Source organism: Gossypium hirsutum, chromosome D07 (assembly GCF_007990345.1).
Source record: "Gossypium hirsutum isolate 1008001.06 chromosome D07, Gossypium_hirsutum_v2.1, whole genome shotgun sequence".
Taxonomy (NCBI): Eukaryota; Viridiplantae; Streptophyta; class Magnoliopsida; order Malvales; family Malvaceae; genus Gossypium; species Gossypium hirsutum.
The window spans coordinates 46,483,434-46,506,075 of NC_053443.1; the positions used below are offsets into that span (position 1 = coordinate 46,483,434).

At 33.5% G+C, this 22,642-nt stretch overlaps 1 protein-coding gene across 1 annotated transcript; it reads left to right on the forward strand.

Annotated features, from left to right (window-relative positions):
- The first annotated feature begins 16,923 nt into the window (after positions 1 to 16,923).
- LOC107954818 (probable inactive ATP-dependent zinc metalloprotease FTSHI 3, chloroplastic) lies at positions 16,924 to 20,963 on the forward strand. The gene is made up of 4 exons (XM_016890504.2): positions 16,924 to 18,277; positions 19,089 to 19,412; positions 19,730 to 20,030; positions 20,657 to 20,963. Exons 1-4 carry the CDS (start codon positions 17,177 to 17,179, stop codon positions 20,848 to 20,850), a joined length of 1,920 nt encoding a protein of 639 aa, XP_016745993.2. The 5' UTR covers positions 16,924 to 17,176; the 3' UTR covers positions 20,851 to 20,963.
- The last annotated feature ends 1,679 nt before the right edge of the window (positions 20,964 to 22,642 follow it).

The window sequence follows — 22,642 nt, forward strand, 5'->3', positions numbered from 1 at the left end:
ATATACTTGATGAAAAGAGGAAATAAATCTCGGTTGAATGAAAGGAAAATTCGATGGATCTCTGAAAAGGAATTGACGGTAAAAAGGATCTAGTCTGAACGGGTGATCCTATCCTGATATAGCCCTCCCGAAGAATATGTGGAAACGGATTTAGCCTGGACGGGTAATCCGAATTAGGGTCTGAATTTAGCCTGGACTGGTAATTCAAATCCAAGCTCATTAGAGTAATTGTCGTTGCAGGGGATTTAGCCTGGACTGGTAATCCCGACAATACTCTATGAGTTTATATTACAGGGGATTTAGCCTGGACTGGTAATCCCGCTGTAAGGATGAGGTTCGCGGGAGTGTGCTCTCTGAGATGGAAATGTGCGCACATGAATATGAATTGACGGACCCAGATTTGTACACTTAGGTGTACCCCTGAAAATCCATCGAAATTCCAAGTAGTTCAACGGGATAAATATGGAAAAATAACAAGGAAATGGAAATCATATAATTGATGAGCTCATCAATCATGATATATATAGTATTGATACGTGGAAATTATTGGACTAATTTGAATGTTGAGTTTGTGCATGATAGAGGAATAATGTATTGAATGGATGTATGAATGTTTATTGCATTGTAAAAAAAAATTAGGTAAGTAAATTCCTGTTACATGAGCTTACTCAGCACAAAGTGCTTACCCTGTTTCCTTTTCCCCTGTTTTGTAGTGTTAAGAGCTCAGAGGTCGGATTTGGTCGGAGACGCATCACACTATCAACCTTAAAATCTCGGCATATAAAGAAACTTTATTTTGGAAATCAATGGCATGTATAAGCTAGTAAAGTAGATGTTAATGTGAAATGAATGTATGGTTAGCCATTGGTATGGCTAACAAATTCTGGTTTTGGCATGTGATGAGATTATCTTATTAATACGTTAAATCTATCTTGAAAATATGTTGAAATGGATTGGTTGTGTTGGCTTGGTCTCGGTTTAAAATTTGCAGGGAGGATTAGATATTTATAAAGGGGTTATATTGAGTTTAAAAAAATCAGTAAAATCTGGTAATACCTCGTATCCTATTCCGGCGACGGATACGGGTTAGGGGTGTTACATCATGTACCCAACATACTGGTTATGGGTTCGATCATCTTTAGAGCATAAGCTTCCACTTATATCAAAGTACATGAAATGTATACGCATGGTTAGTGACTAACTCAAGATTTAGGTAAATCACACTATGAACATCACAAGTGAATTAATTCACAAATGGGTTCAAAATTAATTCATCTTAGGTCTAGCCTAATGTATCATTCTGCCAATGAACATATCTATGTCTCTACCTATGAAGTTAACTACTCTGATAACCAAGACTAGCCATCTCTCCAATTGGAATTGTAGACGACATAATAATCATTCTCAGTATTTGAATCAATGTTCAATTCGATTCTTTTACGGGATTACAAACTTATTTAGATTATCTACTGAAGTAAGTTGTGTTTCTCGCAATGTACACGTTCTTACAATGCCATTTATCTTCAGTTTGAACTTAGATAATCAATGAACTAATATTTGCTTGTCATAATTTCGCTATGCATGCAAAATATAAAAGACAGAAATACAAAATACATAATAGTGAAATGTAAAATTAACTTTATTTATTTATTCATCATTCAAATAAATAGAAAATAATTACATGTTTACTACAATATGGACACATTTCCCAACACCAAGTGGGCATTTGGATGGTAACCCAACAAGAAATAGTCACAGGAGATGTCTGAAGTAGAAACAAATGAAAGATGATTTAATCGAGGATCATAGATTAGGAACCGTAGAGGGTTCTTAGAGAAACCCCGTAAGATAGGACTGAACATAAAGCACGTCGGTTAGTCTACAATGAAAACAAGGGTTAGTTGGAACTCATTGACAAATGGGAATATACTGAGTACTAGATATGTCTATCAAGACTATTCCTCTTCAATGGGAAGGTTATTGAGAAATTACCAGCCAAATGGCTTGTTCCATAGGGAACCAACTTAAGGGAGAAATCGTGAACACAAATGATCACTCTGACGCTAGTTTACTAGGTACTGAAGGCTGAAGTAGTCTACAGCGAATGGACATACCACTCTTATGATCGTGGCAACTGGATAAGGTAGGTTACAAGAAAGTAATCAAATCACTCTTTGTCCCAAGTGGGGCTTAGTTTGTCAGAGTGACGGGGGACCTCGATAGTTATCTCAACAGATATGATGTCTGCAAGTAATTTAGAACTACAGTAAGATGAGGAGTCTGCCATGGACTAAACATGTTTGGAATGATAGCCAATGGGGCCACATCCAATGACCATTAAGAGGTTAGGCCAAAAGAACTACCTTATAAGGACATGTGAAAAGAAGAACCCACACTGGGAACCAATGGAAGAAAGTATACAAGTAGAGGAAAGTTAGAGTCTGCAAAGATGGCGAGATATTTGAGGAACTGTCAAGACTGTTTGAAGGTCGATACGATTAATTAAGGGAAGATCACTTAATGATCTATTCACCTATGGATAGGTTTAAAAACATAGTAGAGTCGTCATTTTGGATTCAGAGAACTTTTCCAAAAACTAGCAGGGAGTAAATTGTATTTAGTTATTTTCTTTTACTACCCCTATGAGACTGGGGTTCATGTCTGAGTAATCCAATTAAGAAACTCACTAAGTTCTTTTGGAACTTGTAGAATTTTGCCTGGTAGTTGTAGGAATTTCTGAGATAAAGAACTCAAGGAGGGACCGAGCCAGACCAGGTGGGATCAAGGAACACCGTTAGTATAGTATCATGCATACAGGGATGGGGTACCTTAGAGGCTCTACCTTGTAGGTCTAACATATTGTAATTGTATAGTCCCTTAGAGAGCGGGCCTGTTGAGTTAGTAAACTCTTATTTTTAATTTAAGGTTTTTGTTGTAAAAGCCACTATAAAAATGTAATACAATCTGTCTTTAAAATAGTTAAATTTAAATTAGTGGTTAAGATCAATCTAATTCAATTGTGACACTCTATACCCAGATTCGATGTACAATTCGGGTACAGGTGTTACAAATTTAATTGTATCAGAGCACGTTTTAGTCGACCCTTTGGACATAGGAATTGGAAAGAGTACCCCTTATGCACACGACGTTCGAACTGGTTAAGTCCCTTGAGTCCTTATTTCATTAAGTTATTACGTGTCAAGTGTAGATATAATTACCTAAATTGGCAGATAGAAACATAAGTAAAACCAGAATGAATAAGGAAAAAGATACGAAACAAGTATAATTAAGTAAATACAATAATTGAAAGTACAATTATTGGAGAAAATTTCCATTAGGGAAAAGATATAAAGGGATTAAGCCTTTTTATTCGCCAAATGAGTTATCGCCTCAATGGTGCCTTCTCATTCTTCTTTGCTAATCTCTAGGAAGGACTAGAAATGAGTACACTAGATTTTTGGAAATGAGGAAGTCGTCGGATCCCTCTTATCAACTTCTTTTTGGAACTAGAGGAATGGTGAGATTCACATTAGAATGACATATAGCAGCGGGAAAACTTAGTCGCGAATTTGAAACCTAATGAGGAAGATCATCGTGTCAAGTTTGAATGGGGACTAGACATGATAGGTAAGGAAGAAGGTAAGTATGGGTGCCAGATGTGGTAGCCATTAGGGTTAGGTAACTCCTCTTATTACAACTGCACCTTTTCGTCAGTATGTAGTTCCCACCCCCACCTTATTCGCTAGTCATCAAAAGCTTGAATTTGAATAACCAAGAGGGGGAGGTGAGAGATGCTGACGTGGTCTCCCCATGACATTACAATAGAAGTTGCAATAAGCTGAGCCTATAGAGGAATAGGGAAGTTGAGGAAAAAGACTTCCCTAGTTTTTGAGGCAAAACCTTGCTTTTGTTTTAGATTTAGTGGAAACCGAGATGTATAATTCTCTATGATAAAACAACTCCCAAGGGAAGAAAGAGGTAACCATTGATGTCGCCTAGCCAACAGTTCCCTTAACTTACCCCAAAAACAGATGTAAGGTAGGGAAAACAAATTTCCCAGGGTAGCAAGTAAACTACCATGTCAAGTTCGATGGATGTATTCCTGAAAATCAAGAACTATTGTCTTGTCTATACCTTCTAGTGAGGATTTAACCAGTGGGTAGGTAAAAAAGATCGAGAATAAAAATTTACTTTTAAGATTTTAACAATGGAAGTAGCCGGGGAATTGCACTCCAAAAATGTAAATGGATAAGAAAACAAAGATAGGGAAAAGATAGGTGAAAGATAATCAGAGGATTTGTCTAACCAAGGGATTTTAGGCTTATGAACTTCCTTCTTAATATTCTAGCCTATTTATACCCAAAAGCGTGTATTGAAAGTTGTGGAAAATTTAAGAATGATAGAGGAACCGTTCGAGCCCATCAATGCATATAAGACATTTGTTGGCATCAAGAAAATGAATAATCCTTTAGTATTCCCAAGGCAAAAATAGTTGCCAACTATTACCTACTAGGGTGTAGCCCTTATGAAGGTAGAATTAGTTATAGGTCTGTTCCATGATAGCGCTTTTCGAGAAGGCTGACAAGCTATTTTACTATTAGAGCAGAACTCCTAAATCAGAGTAATAGCTCTAGTACCTCGCCAAAGTAGAAGAGAAAATATTTTGAGGGCGAGCCTAGTTGCCCTATGACAGGGAGGAATTAAACCATTAGATAGGTAGGGTTAACGTAATGAATCTAGGATTCGCATGAATATCCGCCAAAATTAGGGATAAGAAGATGTTATTCAAGCAGTGCTCACTTCAAAACATTCGCAAAAATTTAGATTTAAAGGAAATTATAACCTAAAATATGACTAACGTCGAAATGGTCAAGTACCTACCAATGAGTCAGTATCTATAATTCGTTAAGTGTTGAGAGGATTTGCAAAATTGGGTGAGGTAAGAACAATGCAAATGAACAAAAGGGGAACCAAGTTAAAGGTTTTGGTAAAAATGAATGGTGATTACTTCTATAAGCCATAAAAAGGCAAGGATAAGGAATAGTTTCTCTAATTCTGCCTCTAGTGATGAGCGAGGAAATTTTGAGGATGAAATTTTTTTTAAGATGGGAGAGTTGTCACACACGGTTCCCTTTAAGTCCAGAAATTTAGGAATAACTAAAGAGTTAAATTGAAAGAAGCCATAAACTGGCGGCCTCTACTAAAAATTTAGGAAAACTTAGTGACTAAATTGGACATGGTTAAGATCCAATTCCAATTTGATTGGACTGAAATCAGTTGGTTTGTTAGTGGGAGACAAAAGGATTGTCATATAGATGGTTTCTAAACGGTTGAAGGTCATCCGAGAAGGGTTATAAATAGTTGAAAAATGACATCCCAAAGAGAATTCTTCTCAAATCTGTTTTATTTTCTTCTCTTCTTCATCTTCTTCCTTAGTTGCTCGGAAGAAGAGATAGTTATTGGAGGCTCTACATGGAGCGGTGATTGTAAGGGTTGAGTTAGAAAAGTAGAGAATCCAGTAAATTGATAAGGTATTAAGGACTTCTATGTTTGTAAGTTTAAGAAATAAAGTTAAGGATTTCCAGAACCATTTTAGGGGTTCTGCATATTTCTGGAAAAATTAAACTTTTACGTTGAAAAATGCTGAGTTTAATTTATGGTATTGGTTGTAATTCTTAGCTAACAAGAGAATGGAAGCTCTGGTGTTTGAAAAAGCTAAGCAGAGGAAAAAGCAAAGAAGTATCAGGTGAGTCTCTGTACTCCATTTCCTAGAATGCTTAGCAACTGGCTTGATTCAGCGTTAAGTTCTGTGATGATGAATGAACTCTACTAATTGTGAATGATAAGCCTGTATGAAACTTGCTTGATATATGGGTATCCGCCAAAGTAGTTCAATATACATGAAATATTTAGGATATCATGTTTAAATGAATAGCGTACTCCATGCTGATATGTAAGTGAAATGCATATATTGCATGATTATAACGGTGGGAAAAATACTTGACAGGTTAGTTGAAGTTAGGATTTGGAATGAGAATTTTTGTTAGGTACCGCCATATGATGTTGCTGTGTGAAAATCGTGATGAACGACACTTCGGGCCTTATTAAACGAACACTATAGTGTTTGAGCATCAATGTTAGGGATGATGAAATAGAGGAATGGGCGGAGGAATAGGGGAATTGAAATTCTGTTAAGATTCCTCCATCTAGGATTGCTGGAAGCAAACCGTGAGTGCAAAGCTTTGGACCTTACAGGGGGAACACTTCGGTGTTCGAGCATCTCATGAACAAAATATTGCTGGAAAAAATTTGGTTCGAAAACGGTTTTCTTGCATAGTAGAAAAATAATTTTTTTGAAAATCAAGCTGGTTTATGATATTTATAGTTATAAACTTTTTCTTGAAATAATATTTGTGCTTTGAGCGAGATGGATTCTAAATGTTTTTGGCTTTCAACTGAATGGTCTTCTCCACTATTCTCGTGTCATAAATTTCTTCGAGTGTTGACTTAAATAATTACGAATCAAACACAAAACCAAAAATAATTTTCCTTACTTTCAGTGGAAAGTAAATCTCTCACTTATAGCCCCCGGTAGAATTGTTATTCCCAAAAAATAGAATTTATACTTAGAAATAAATTCTCACTATTTTTTAGTAGGATAGCAATATCTCAAAAGTTTTATGTAACTTATTGTATTTTTAGCCCTACCAATGCCATCTATTTATAGGGAAAGGAAGTGAAACCCTAGTTGAATTAGTAGAATGCATTTAATGTATATTTAATAGAAAAAACTCATCCTCTTATTGAACTAGGAGAGAAAGGCAGCTAATTGGGTGTGCCTACCCTCATATGTATTATGATGAGAGTTTGGGCCTCTCCTATATTGGGTTCAATTATGTGCGCTTCTTAGACTTTTAACCCAACACTTAATAATTTAATCCAACTCAGTACATGTTTTTCTATTTCTCAAATTAGGTAATGTTTATTAAATTAATTTAAATTAATTAATTTTATAATTAATAATTTTCTAAACTTGATTCTAATTTCATTAAAATCATAACAATTTTATTGTAAAAGAATCTATGAAAAGTATATCTAATTTCTACATTCAACGGATTCACAATAGCTAATTAATTTAATTCTATTTTCGAACTTCAATTAATTAAAAAATAATTCAAAAAACTTAAATTAATTCTCAGGTCATTTCCATGCTTAGTGAGAAACCACGTTCATTTCTGAATGTAAACCATTTCTCTACCATTTCTATCCATTTATATTCATATGATTCAACATGGAATTCATTTCTAGTTTCAACAAGCTAGCGAAGGGATCGATTGGACATTTATGATTAGAGATCAAATGATTTATAATTAAATCCCAACTTTTCGCCTATTAATTATAAACTCATTTAGTCACGAAGTCATTCCACTATAGTATCGTGACTGAGTTCTCACCAATTACATACCATTACGAAAGCTACTCGATCAATGCTCATTCAATGATATTGTCATAAGTGTGTTACCCTCATAGGATATCTTTGATCTCTTTGGGATAAATATGTTCTGCCAATATGATCCTATTTTATCTCATTGTAGTCATTACATCTTCCTTCATGAAAAGTCAGCTACTATCAAATAGTAATTAAGTCATTCATCACAAAGACAAACAATCTGTGGTCACGTTTACTTTTCATCTATTATGGCCAATGAGAGGATGTCATTTACCCATATCTTGGGCTATGAATTCTACTATTGTGAATGATGCTACATATTGCAGAAGTTGTATGTAACATCCCTAACCTGTCTCCATCGCCGGATTAGGGTTACGGAGCATTACTGTACAATTAGAAACTTTTAAACTTTAAATCATTCAATAAATTAACCACATTATAATCCATTCACATACATGAAAACTATCCCTAATCGAGCCCTTGGGGCCCTAAAAATAAATTAGAAACAAATTGGGACCAATTTGAAGCAAAACAGGAAGTTTAGGAAAAAGATGCAAAATTTACAAAATAGGGGTCACACGGCCGTGTGCCTCACATGGCTAAGACACATGCCCGTGTCTCAGGCCGTGTAACTTTTAAACTAGGGACACACGGCTGTGTCCCACCCCGTGTCCTCACCTGTGTAACTTTCTGTGTAGGGTCACACAGTCGTGTCGTACACCCATGTGCCAGGCTGTGTGACTTTCTGAGTTGCCCTACACGCCCGTGTACCAGGCTGTATGTTAGGCTGTGTAACTCACTGACTTGAACCTTTTGAAAATCACGGATGACACACGGTCGTGTCGCCAGGCTGTGTGCTTCGCATGGCTAAGTCACACACCCGTGTCTCAGGCTATGTGGACCCAAAAATTTACCTAAAATCAAGCTAATTCAACTCATTTCATGCATAACCTTTCAACCCATTTAAGCACACTTTAAAAGGACCTAAACATCACTCAAATATACATCAAAATGTCATTTTAAGATCCTAATTCAATCAACCAATATGCCATTCAAAGGCACCATAATTATATCAAAACAACATATACCAAAACATGTTAACATTACCTAAATCCATGCATAAAAACCTCATTCTATATTATGCCTAAAACATATTAAAAATGACCATTTCAAGCTAAAATGTTTGTACCAAAATGCCATATACATCTATTATCAAAAAGTGACCCCAAATGACTTACCTAAACAAGCATTATAAGTCCATCAACCATGCATTAACATCAAAGTATAAACATACTAAAATTTACCATTTACATATTCACTAAAACATCATAATACCAAAGACTTCTCCTATTACATGCCACTTTAACCAACTTCAAACAAGTATAAAATGACTATCAAGGTGTAGATGATAGTGTGTGAGATTCCAAGCCGATTCAATCGATGCAACGATTCTAAGAGTCCTACAAGATCAAATCAAATGAATAAGCACGGAAAAGCTTAGTAAGTTCGATAAGTAAACTCATTTGCTATCAAATACCAAATTTCCAAAGGATGTTAACCTTTATTATACTGGCAATAAACCTACTAGGTACTAAGCCTGAGTAACACCGGCACTAAGTCTGCTAGACACTAAGCTTGAATAACAGTACTGTTCAACAGTTAAACATCATTACATAACAGAGTTTAAAGATTAAATCACTAACAAGGAGTTTAATTCAACTATACATAAACATAAAACGAACTTACAAGACTAATTTACAGTAACCGCAAAAGCACAAGAACTACTTCAAAATCTTTTCTTTTTTACAATTTTCAACACGTTCGTTGTAACACCCATAACCCTTATCCGGTGCCGGAATAAGGTTACGAAGTATTACCAAAATTTATGGATTAATTACGAATATTTTACAACCTTTATTATTCATATCAAGAATCAATCATATAACTCATATTGTCCCTTAGATGGGCTCTCGAGGCCCAATATACTCATTAGAAGTGAATCAGGACTAAGCTGGATACACAGGGAATTTTTCCCTAAATCTCAATAATTTTCTTAGGAACAGGAGACACACGCCCGTGTGGCAGGCCGTGTGAGCCAGTGACATGCCCATGTCTTAGGCTGTATGGGCATTTGATGTGAGGTACACAGCCGTGTCCCAGCCTGTGTCCTTACTCGTGTAACTCTCTGACTTGGGTCACCGACCATCCACACGCCCGTGTGACAGGCCGTGCGAAGGGTGCAAGGGTCACACAGCCAAGCCACATGCCGTGTGCTAGGCCGTGTGTAAAAACCTGAGTATTCTATTTTGAAATTCAAGGTGTAGAGGACACACGGTCAAACTATACGCTCATATGTCAGGCTGTGTGTCACACACGACTGAGACACATGCCCGTGTCTCTGCCCGTATGGATGAAAATAGGCCATTTTAAAGCCACTTTTCTCACCCTTTTTTATATCAACCTATACACAACATTTTAATACATCAAATAGCCCAATCAAACATTCAATACAAACCAAAAATCATGTTTTAAACATAATATATCAACACAAAACTCAATTACCTAAACCTACCAAAATAACTCCATTCATTGATTTACCAAAATTTACTACTAAACACATGCATACAAACATATATATATAATTCACAACCATACTTCAAATTTAGCTCTTTTCTAATCCAGCCCTAGACATGCCATATAAACCATAAAGTGTATAACAAAATCTATCGGAGTAGCTGGATAGTGTGACTCGACGTGTTGATCCTATCCTTTGAACTTCTTGAAAATCTACAAAGAACATTAAACGACACAAGTAAGCTTAATAAAGCTTAGTAAGTTCGTTGGCTTTAACATAAATCTTACCGAACATACTATAATAATTCATTTAGGTAAATCATTTCATAAACATTTCCTGCCAATCACAACTCAATTGATGAATTCATTTATTTGAGCTCAATATCAATAATAACTTAAATTCTTCCACATTAATTTCATGTAGCACTTACCAATCCTTATCAAACCAGAGAACGTCTTACGGATTTGAGTACATCGTAAACAGGAGCTCGAAGGCTGCACAGAAGCACCTAAATGCTAAATGAAAACCCGTAAGGGTTGAATGGAAGCTCATAGGACTGAACGGAAACCTATAAGGGTTAATCTGAAGCTCAGAAGAGCTAAACTGAAACCCATTAAAGTTAAATTGAAGCTCAAAAGAGCTGAACTGACACTTAGAAGGGTTAATCTGAAACCCATATGAGTTAACTGAAGCTCATGAGAGCTAAACGGGAAGCAAACACGAGAGTTTGCAACAAATTCTGAACTCTGGTTTACTTGGGAAATTTACCGTCAATTCCTCTTTACATTGAACAACTGTACTCAATCCTACGTTCCATTCACTTCGAACACTTAGATTCAATTTTGTAAATTTAATAATAATTTTGTTTTCAACAAATGTTACAAATAAATACAAGATACCATTTATTATTTAATATATAATATTAAAATTTAACCATACGAACTTACCTGGGCTAAATTGTAAGTTTGTAGTAGTTAGAGACTACTCTGCTAATTTCCCTTTTTCTCGTTGATCTATGGGCTCTTGATCTAAAATATAAAATTATTCATTAATTAGTATATATTTCCATTCTAATTCACTTCACAATTTATACCCCTCAATTTTTAAAATTACACAATTACCCTAAACTTTATAGTTTTTTCAATTTAGTCCCTCACCAATTAGCCCATCAAATAAGCTAATTTTTCTCAATTAACATTTTATATAAATATTCTAAGCTATTACACAGCCTTAAATAAATAGAATTTAATACAAAACCCTAAGATTTAATCTTTTTCACAATTTAGTCTTAAAATCAATTTCTATTGAAATTACTTGATAAAATCATCATAAAACAAAATTAGAGCTTCAATTCCTTGTGAATTCATAATAAAAATTCAGCACTCATCAATGGTAACTTTCAAAATTATCCATGAAATCAGAAACTAATGAAATAAGTAGTTGGACCTTATCGTAAAAGTTTTAAAAGCACAAAAATTTCAAGGAAAAAGCAAGAATTGAACTTTCATGAAGTAAAACAAATACAACCAGCTTAAACCTTCCCCTATGGCATTTTTGGCTGATAAATTGAAGAAGAATAGCCTAGAAAAGTTTAGAATTCAATTTATTTAAGTTAATTTCACAAAATTTACAATTTTGTCATTTAATCACATGATTTTTGTTTTCTTTTTTGCTTATGCCGCCTCATGCATTTATTTTAGGCATAATTGCTCCTTAAGTCCTCCTTTGTTCATTAATTAAGCCATTTGATCACTATTTCTTTAATGAGCATGTTTTGCACATTTTTCAATTTAGTCCTTTTTAGTTAATTAACTATCGAAACGTTAAAATTTTCTAACAAAACTTTAATACTACCTTAATGATACTCCGTAAATATTTATAAAAATATTTACAGCTCAGTTTATAAAATCGAGGTCACGATACCTCGTTTTTAAAACCAATTAATCTAACAAATATTTCTAAAGCATAATTCACTAATTCATAAGCCTTCTTAAATTCACAATCGACTCATAAACATTATATAATAAAATTTACGAACTCACTTGTTGGATTTAGTGGTCTTGAACCATTGTTTTCGACACCACTGGAAATTGGGCTGTTACATTCGTGATCTAAAACAATAGTTTCATTCAATTAAGTACTTCTAAACTTCAATTTAATCCATAATTCATTTTATGAAAAATTATGAAATTACACCTAACATTTTAATTTTTCACAATTTAGTCTTTAAGCTCATAACTCAAAAATTAACTATTTCAACAAAAATCCAAATTAACCAATGTTACAACGAACATTTAAATAATCCATATTTACCAACATTTCACAATAAAACCTATAGATTTTCACCTTTAATAATTTAATCTTTAATTCCACAATTCATCAAAAATCACTTAACAAAACTTGTTTATTTTTCAACAAGGATTCATAGTCTATCAACTAACATCAAAACTCATTCAAAAATATTCATATAAAGTCCCTCAACTTTTAACAGTTTTGCAAGTTAACCCCCGGGCTAACTAGACTAAGCTAAAATGATCTCAAAAACATAAAAATAATTAAAAACGAGGCAATTATACATACCATGCACAAGAACAAGGTTAGTCGAATGCTTCAAGCTCCTTTAATGGTGTTTTTAGGTTTTTGAATAGAAGAATGAGAAAGATGATTCTTGTTTCATCTTTTTTTTATTAAATTTTCGTTTAATTAAATTACCATACTAACCTTTAAAATCTAACAAAATTTTATTAAAACCTTACCCATGCACATCCACTAACACATTAAATGGTATATTTACCACTCAATTCATTTATTTTAAGGTTTCATAACCGTTTAACCCTTTTAGCTAAGAGAACTCAACTTTTACACTTTTTTACGATTTTGTCCTTTTTACTTAATTAATCATGCAAACATCAAAATTTCTTAATGAAATTTTAATACGACCCTAGTATAATCTCGTAAACGCTAAATAAATAACAAAATAATAATTCACTCATCAGAATTGTGATCCCGAAACCACTGTTTCTGACACCATTGAAAAATAGGTTGTTACAACTATACCTAGCGCAACAACTTTCGGTTCCTTATCTATTTGAACTCAAACTTTTACTTACATCAAATTATATGAGTCATGCATACATAGCCCATCCTCCATTCAGGATTAAGCTATGTTACACTATGAATGTCACAAGTGAATAAATTCATAAACGGATTCACGTTTATTTGGTTGAGTCCAGTTCCATATACTACCAATCTAGTCAGTCACATCTATGTCTCTATCTTCTAAGAGTCATCTGCTCCAATGCCCAAGAAAAAAATATCTCCCCAATTAAGCTTGATAGGCGACATATTAGTCTTTCAATCAGTTTGCTCATTTCCGATTAGACTAAGGACATGTTTAGGTTCGTCTAATAATATAAGTTGTCTTTCTATATTATGATCTAACCATGTAATATCGCTTAGTATTAGTTAAACATTAGGCAACTAGTGAGCTAATAGTTGCTTCTATTTTGCTTTACATGCAAAAATCACACGAGGACAATATACAAAGGGTATTAAGGTAATTCATGAATAATTTTATTAATCAATCTATTCGAAAAAATTACAAGTGTACATAGATGAAAATAAGGGGTTAAACCTAATGAGGCCTTATGGAGTTAATGTTTTAGAATTAAATAAAAATTACTTTTTAAAGTTAATGATTTTATTTTAAAGTGGGATTATATTTATTAAATGAGAGAAAATTTGAGTTATTTAAAATTGATTTTGAAATTTCTTAAAAAAAGTAAAATTCTCTTTTGTGTTTACTAAATAAGTAATTTATTTATTTTTTTTGCAAAATTTAAAACCTTGCTTTATTTATTTTGTAATAATATTTGATGTATCAATGCATAAGTTTTATGCACTATCAATGAGTAATAACACAACAATTCATTATTGGAGTAAAAAAATAGTGGAAGATTTATAAATAAATACTAATAATTTTTAAGCATATTTAAATATTAATTATAACTATTATATTTTTATCGAGTTAAGGATTTATATGAAACTTAAAATCCTATCACAACGTATATGTGTGGGTGGAAACAACAGATTTAGAATATAGATATGTATTTGAAAATAAGGTAAACTATATAAATAGTTACCCAAGTATAAAAATTTTCATTTTAGGCATCAAAAAAAAGTTTGCAATTTAGACATCCATGTTACATAATTAAATCATTTTGGCCATTCCCATTAAAATCTCAAACAGAAATGGAATTCTTTTGTACATAATAATATTGTTTTAAAACTTACACCTTTGGTTTCTTTGTTTAATCATCCTGTTCAATCGCATAAAGTCATAAAGAAAGAGTTTGTAGTAGTATACTGTACTATGGTTCTTCAAAAAATGAATTAAGGGGAGAAACTAAATATAAGGATGACTTAATGACTTTATTAGTTAAAACCCAAAAATGTCATCAAGTTAAGAATGAAAAGATTACAAGAAAGAAGAGGAAGGAGGGAGAATTATACTTGCAACAATGGTAGATCCAGTAGACCGCAGATGGGTTCAATCTCTCAAATATAATGTAAAAATCAATAACTTCAATTGATTGATGCTAATGATTGATGAATGATGTGTTACTCAAATCAATTTTGGCTCTATTTAATTTGTAGAAAATTTCTCCCGTTATCATGGTTGTAAGAAAATAAAGAAGGTTGAATGCTAGTAGCGGTTGATTTTTTAGGGGAAAATTGAAATTCTTTTTTAACTTTAATGACAAGAGTTGAAATTTAGGAATTAAAAAAGATTTTGAGAAGTCAAGGAGTTAAAAATGAAGTATTTATGGCTAAGAATTAAAAGTTCTAGGCATTTAATTAATTAATTTTAGTTTGAAGATTTTTTCTCATATTAAAAGATGAATAAATATTTTTTTTACCCCTTTTAGTCTTGGACCTGACAGGCTGCACTTCAAAACAGCCCAAGGCCAACCTGTTTATGTATTTCCATTGATTTGTTTGATGTTTGTTTACATATAATTTAATCCATGTGTTCAATACATATTCTTGAAATAGCCACTAGCTTTCCTTGTTGAATTATTAATTGGATTAATTGCCACTCTTATCAATCTCGTTATTGAAAGCATTACTGACATTGCCAATTTCATCAAGGAAGAAAGGTAAAGGCTTGCACATCCATAACATAGAATCTAAAATGGATGGATGATTTGAAGGTTATAAGTATTTATCAGGGTTGATTTTTCTCATTGGTGTCAATTTTGTGTTCACCTTGGTTGCTGCAGTTTTGTGGGTGTTTTTCACCCTAACTACAATTGCTCCTAGAATCTCAGAAATCAAGGCTTATTTTAATGGAGTTGACGCTCCTGACACATTTGGTGCTACATAATTTCTTGCTAATGTTCGAGTGGGATAAAAATAAATTTATGAGAAATTAACAAAGGTTTCAAAGTATGTGTCAATACTGTTTTTTTAAGGTTCTATTCGCCCCCACCTATATTATGGCGTGTAAAAGAGTTATTGACAAAAAAAAAACTCGAGGATATAATGAAGCTCAATGACTGTCTACGTTTTTCATTGACGTAAACAATCCATTGAGCACTGAGTAGAGCATAGCAATGATATCAATTTCTATAAAAAAATTATACAATAAATCTTTATAAAACAATCTAAAAAATATAAAAAATAGTGGGAGATCAGAAAGAAACCTTTTTCTATATTTTTTTGGTTGTTATGCAAATAAAACTTCACTCCTATTTATAGGAGATCCCATGTCTCTTCATAGGGACATAACTACCTAAATAGATAGTCATGTCTTTAGCAATAAATATAGTTATTTAATAGATATCTACTTGAATAATTATGACTATTTTTTAATAACTAAGTGACATAACTTTTGATAACTTATAATTTTTCATTTACAATTATTGAAACACTATATATATATTAAAAGTGTTACAAAGATACCTACATTTATTTGTTTACATAAGAAATGAGAGGAGGATGGATGGAAAGGTGGAGAGATTCTGACATGATGATGAAACAAAGAAATTAAATGTGTAATTTTTAAAATAATATTATTATTTAACAGTCCAGTTCGGGATTTTATTGAAAATTTTTTATAGTTAAATGGCCATTTATATATTTACCCTTAAGATAACATACAATAAACAATGAAATATATGCTTTGAAATTAATTAATTATAATAACACATGAAATATATATAAAATTAAAATAAAAAATTAGATTAAATTATGAGTAAAACGATATTTAAACACATAAATACATCAAAATAAACAATACTAAATGCACTACAATTTACTTATAATGGTTTTATCATCAATTATGAATTAGCGTCGAGTTGCCTTATGACACCAACTCAATTAATAACATTATTAATATATACAACTGGTAGAGATAATAAATTATGCATATTAAAAATGTATAAAAATATCAAAATAGAGCTTTGGTAGAGTGGTAAATTTGAAGTTTTACTAACCTTATTTTTCTTGATTTTTATTAAAATAAAAAGAATAAAATACACTTGAATAATATAACTTATTTTAATTATGGTAGGACATTTTCATAATTTCCTAATTAAGTTGGTATCCGATTGATTGATGTATGATATACTTAGTCAAAGATTTTATTGATAGTATAAAAATAAAGTTGAGAAGTATATCTATTCAAATTTTTATTAATATTTATTTATAAATTTATTATTATTATTATTATTATACTTGGAAGTGTAAATAGAGTTGAGAAGTATCATCTATTCGAATTTTTATTAGGCCGGAGCCCTTGAAACGTTTCAAGTTTTTTGGGCCACACATCCACCGTGTTTATCTGATCAGTCCATCCAATACTTGAGGACCGTTAGATCTTTTGCAAAAGAGTGTTCAATCTTTACTCAAAAAAAATAAAAAATCCCACATAGAAATATATCTAATTTAAATGAAAACAAATGAAGATAAAGTTTCCTTCCTCCTGGTCACTTCATTCCTCAGTTCCATCCCCATGTATAATTTAGAAGCTCATCCATCCAGGTAATAAGTAAAGCCCTTCTTTGACTCAAAGCTACCTAGTTTCTGATATCTATGTACCTTTGGTTGGTTTTCTCTCTCAAATTTGCTGTTGTTGATGTACAAAACACATGGCTTGTTTCAGTGTTGTTTGCAATAATGGGGTTTTTGTTAGTAAAGAAAACTTGGTGATTGATAGTGGAAAACCCAAGTCTATCTGGAGAAATATTAGCTTTTCTTATACTTCATTTTGCTTTCCTTCACTTGGAATATATAGATATAACCATTGCAAAACCCAGAATTTGTTCTTTTCTGGTCATAATAGCTTTAGGTTAATTAGAAATGGAAGAAGAAATGAGGTTCCTTCTTTGGCTTTTCAAGTTTGTTGCAAGGCACCCAATGGGTTATTGATGAGGGGAAATAGTGGAGATAAGGAAACCCAATTTGGAAGAAGAGGAAGTAGTAATGTAAGAAAGAGAATTTCACTAAGGCTGCGTCCAAGGTTGCGGTTGTTAGCAATAAGAATGAAGAGAGTTTCGGTTAGGTCGATGTTAAATGGTATTGCTGTCTTTCTAAGAAAGAATATAAGAAGAGTTAGTCTATACAGTACAATATCTCTAGCGTTGGGAATGTGCTATTTGTTCTTGAAATTAACTCCAGTGCCATCTCCTAAGATTGTTCCGTACTCTGAGTTTATAACAAGCCTGCAGAGTAGTTCTGTGACCAAAGTTTTGCTTGAAGAGGGTTCCCGTTGTATATATTTCAATATGAATTCTAAAAGTGCTGAAAATACACAATCTGAAGAAGAATCATCAGCTGGGAATGATTCAATAGAAAACCTAACTGGTATGGCTGCAAGAGAGGATAGTGTGGTGGATGGTAGACAATTGCAAAAACAAGGTCTATTTAAGAAAATTTCAAGACCTAAAACTTCTACTTCTGCATGGATGTATTTGACAAGAAAAATTGATCATGACGAAAAGTATCTTCTTAGTTTGATGCGAGAAAAAGGAACAACTTATAGCTCAGCTCCTCAGTCAGTTCTAATGTCAATGAGGAGTACTTTAATAACTATAATATCCTTGTGGATTCCTTTGACTCCTTTGATGTGGCTGCTGTACCGTCAACTTTCTGCTGCTAATAGCCCTGCAAGGAAGCGGCGACCAAGTAATCAGGTTGTTGGGTTTGATGATGTGGAGGGAGTTGATACTGCTAAGGTGGAGCTTATGGAGGTAAGCACTTTTCTATTTCCACAAAATGGATATAATTTTTCCCCCTTCTCTTCTTTTAATATTTAATGTCAATGTCTTCATGTGCTGGCCACATTATGGAATTCATGATAGGGATGCAGTTTTGCTTCTTTTCTAGAATTCATTCAAATTTGTTCCGAGTATTATATAGTCTACAGAAGGTAGAAAACCTGCCGGGATGTTCCCATAGTTTTCATTTGTGATTTCCTTTAGGACTGTCAATGATGTCAGTTATTGATTAGTCTCTTTGTATTATAAATATGTCTGAGAATATGGCATCTACCTTGCTGCCAATTTTTGTCCTTTAATGGTTTAAAACTCATATCCTCACATATTTATATTTCTTATTAAAAAATATGTTAAATGCACCTAGACATGAAAGAAGTTGAAGAGCATCCCCTTTTGATGCGTCTGGATGATAAAAGTCTTTTTCTGGGTATTGACACAGGAAATAGTACATGGAGATCTCCTTTTTATTACTATGATCTCCTCGCCTTGGTTTTATTTGCTTTGGAAGGCATTTGAGAATTCTTTGATGATACTGATAAGAATTATTTGATGATACTTTTGTTTAGCACAAAATCTTTTTTTTTTTTTTGGTTTAACAAGTTCTATATATCTTCTGATCATTTAGCTCTCTGTAGTGCAACTACTATTTTTCTGGGGTATTGTTGTCTATTGTCTTAGTTAAGATGATGTTCCTTGTAGCTATTATTACAAACTAGGTTTACTGAATCTCTTATGAATAATGAAGTAATTTTCTGCTGGTTTCATTGACACATTCTTTTTGTAGGTAGTTTCATGCCTTCAGGGTTCTGTAAACTACCAAAAACTGGGAGCAAAATTACCTAGAGGTGTGTTGCTAGTGGGTCCACCAGGAACAGGAAAGACATTACTGGCTCGTGCAGTAGCTGGAGAAGCTGGAGTTCCTTTCTTCAGTGTATCAGCAAGTGAATTTGTGGAATTATTTGTTGGCAGAGGAGCAGCTCGAATCAGAGATCTTTTCAATGTGGCAAGGAAATCTGCACCATCGATTATCTTTATTGATGAGCTTGATGCAGTTGGAGGGAAGCGTGGTAGAAGTTTCAATGATGAACGAGACCAAACATTGAACCAGGCAATTTAACATTCAACTCTATTTCCATTGCTTATGTGTATTCACTTTTATTATTAAATTCTTTATTATTCTGATCATATTGGGACTTCAATAATCAATTTTATCACTTCTGTGTAAATATTGCACTTTAGAATCAAACCATCTTTTTTAAAAAAATAAAAGAATAAATTTGTCCAATGAGTATTATTTAATCTGAGGAGCTGTCCTTGGATTTCTTTAAGTTTCATTTTTGAACATATAATAGAATTTTACTTAAAATTTGGAATTTTGGATCTCCAGCTATTAATGGGCTTTTAAATCTCATTTTGCTGCTGCAGTTGCTGACTGAAATGGATGGATTTGAGTCAGACATGAAAGTAGTTGTTATTGGAGCAACTAATAGGCCAGAAGCACTGGATCCAGCCCTCTGTCGCCCTGGTCGCTTCTCAAGGAAAGTGTTGGTGGGGGAACCAAATGAGGAAGGACGGAAAAAGATTTTGGCTGTACATTTGAGAGGAGTTCCTCTAGAAGAAGACCCACAACTTATTTCTGAGTTAGTGGCTTCACTGACTCCAGGTTTTGTAGGTGCTGATCTCGCGAACATTGTCAATGAAGCTGCTTTACTTGCTGCTCGTCGAGGTGAGAAGCTGATACATAGCTTTATCTGATTTCAGAGTGTGGTGCCTCCGCTGCCAGTTACATTTTGAACTTTTCTTTTTGTAGTTTTCATTGAGCATCATAGAATCAGACCCCCTACAATCATTCCCAAAATGTTTTAATAACCAGACCAGTCATCAAACCCGCAAGGGGCCAAGATTTTGGTTTAATTGGTCGAACTGGTTTGACTTTTGGTTTGAATAAAACATTTATTATTATTTTTATGTTTCAGTACTCAGTAAGTAATAAAAACGGTGATAATGTAACTAAAAATGCAACCGGCTCACTTGTTAAGGCTTAGATGTCTGAGGAAGTGGTCTTGAGTTAAAGATCATTACTTGAATAAGTTTTACAACATATAGAATAAGAAAAACCTGTTCAATAACCTGTTTAATCTAAAGCCAGGAATCCTAGATGGGGCCGACCACTACTTTCCAGTTGAACCGGTCCAGTCTCTGGTACCCCACCTCACACCCTGGCAGTGTGCACAGACCTTTTATCTTATTTATTTATTCTTTTTTGTGCAAATAATATTTATGATTGTGCTATAAACTCACTTTCTAGACAACAAGGATGAACTTTTTGTATCACTGTGCTTGTTTCTGTAGGTGGTGAAACTGTGACAAGGGAAGATATAATGGAAGCTGTTGAGAGAGCTAAATTTGGGATTAATGATCGACAGCCTAGTACCATAGGCAAGGAGCTTGGGAAACTTTTTCCATGGGTGCCCTCCTTAATGGGAAAGAGTGATCCAAGACAGGATGGCTTGCAAGGGCCTTTGGGCTATCAAACTCTAAGCTGATAAGTGCTATTTTTTTAGTGCTTGTACTGTAATTTGTCGGTTATATGATTCTTCAGATGCTTTTTAGATATGAATCTGAAAACAGTTTTGTTTTATTTAAAATATTTTTGGAAGAGATGTGTATTGGAAACGATGGAATAGCTGCTTTGCCTCTTATGATTCAGGTATTAGCGTCCAGATGTCCTAACAATGGCCACATAACCCATCAGCAAACTGTCTTATTGATGTTTACTAGGTAAATGGCTGATCACACTGATCATTAGCCTGTATAGATGATCAAAAGTTTGACCATTGAGCTTGTTGTTCACTTACCAAAACGTGATAGTTAACAACAGCTTTTGTTGTGTGATGGTCTGGTACTTCGTTACTGTCAAAAGTATTGTTGATGTCCCAAATTTTTTATTTAGGATTTAAATGAAACAGAGGGTGTTAATTAGCATTGTGTGTATATTTATTCTTCTGGTCTTCTGCAAAAATTGATAAATTCAATATTGAAACCCTTGATTACACCATAAATAGAACTAAGCCCCGAGATGTGAAAGAATGTTGACCACTGATTGTGGCTGGCTGCTGGAAATATTTGACCACTTAGCAAGCATGTGGGGTAATTTTCTGCTACCTAATAATTGTTCAACACTTGTAGCATTGTGGTCTGAACTTTGTAATAGCTACTCACTATAATTTCAAGCAAGGTCAAGTTGAGAATTAGACTGGAAAAATTTAAAGCCATAACTGCCTAGCTAAATTTTCCAATTTATTTCTATGTCTAAAATTACTCTTATTCTGACAAGTTACTCTTATAAGCATGGTTGTGCCGCTAATTTCATGAGGCTACTATATAAAATAAAAAAGCAATTATCAATTAACATGTTATTTTTCCTTTTGCATTCATGTGTTATGAGTTTGTTTTTCCTTGTCTCTCTCTGTTTTTTCTTCTCTTTTTATACATTTCTTAAACTTGGAATAAATTAGCCAGTTTGTTAAGAAGTTCCAGAAATACATTCCACTTGCGACAGAGATTCAGCACTGAATCAAGTGTTGCTTAAAATTCTGATGTTCCTTTCCCTACTCATTTAATACTGGTTTTGTTAAAGATCATATTACCCATGTCTTTAATACACTTTTTATGCCAACTTAGTTTCTCGCTCCTTGATCATACTTTCATATTTTGTTTCATATTGTCAGTTTAAAATTCAAGTATCGACCATAAAAAATTTCATCATTTCAACTGAGAGTTTCTGTTGCAACCATTGCAATCATATTAACTTTAGTGTCTTCATTTGTCCATCTGTTTAATGGTGCACATTACTAAAGTTTGTTCTTTCCCCCTTCGGAAAGAGGAATGTTTTACTTCCTCCCTCTTGTTGATATTTTCCCCTATCTGGTGGTATGAATTGGAAGCCTTAGATTTAATTTTGTATTTAATAGCATAAAGATGCTTAATATGCTCGTGCCTCTTTGGTCAATATGTTCATAAGACTTATTAGTTACTGTATTGCTTTAAACCTTCAGTTCCAGCATTTAGCTTCTATTAGTTCTGGGCCAGGATATTTCTTGTATAAATCCCTCCTCTTGCAGGATAAAGTGGATTTGAACCCAATCAAATCTGCTCAAATTGCAAAGAGAAAGCATGCTAGGAAAGCTACAGGCTCCAGCAATGGGACTGGGATTTGAACAAGGGGTGGCCTTGGCAGAATTGCCTTGAGTCGCAATACAATAAGCACACAGATGCATAACATAAAGCTGGCTTTTTCTCCTCTCTCTCTCTCTCTCTCTCTGCAGAGAAATTAAC

Excerpts from the sequence above, each read along its gene's own strand:
- LOC107954818 (XM_016890504.2), top strand. The coding sequence starts at position 17,177 with ATGGCTTGTTTCAGTGTTGTTTGCAATAATGGGGTTTTTGTTAGTAAA. Across the intron at positions 19,413-19,729 it reads GAGACCAAACATTGAACCAG|TTGCTGACTGAAATGGATGG; the intron begins GCAATTTAACAT and ends TTGCTGCTGCAG. Across the intron at positions 20,031-20,656 it reads TTTACTTGCTGCTCGTCGAG|GTGGTGAAACTGTGACAAGG; the intron begins GTGAGAAGCTGA and ends TTGTTTCTGTAG.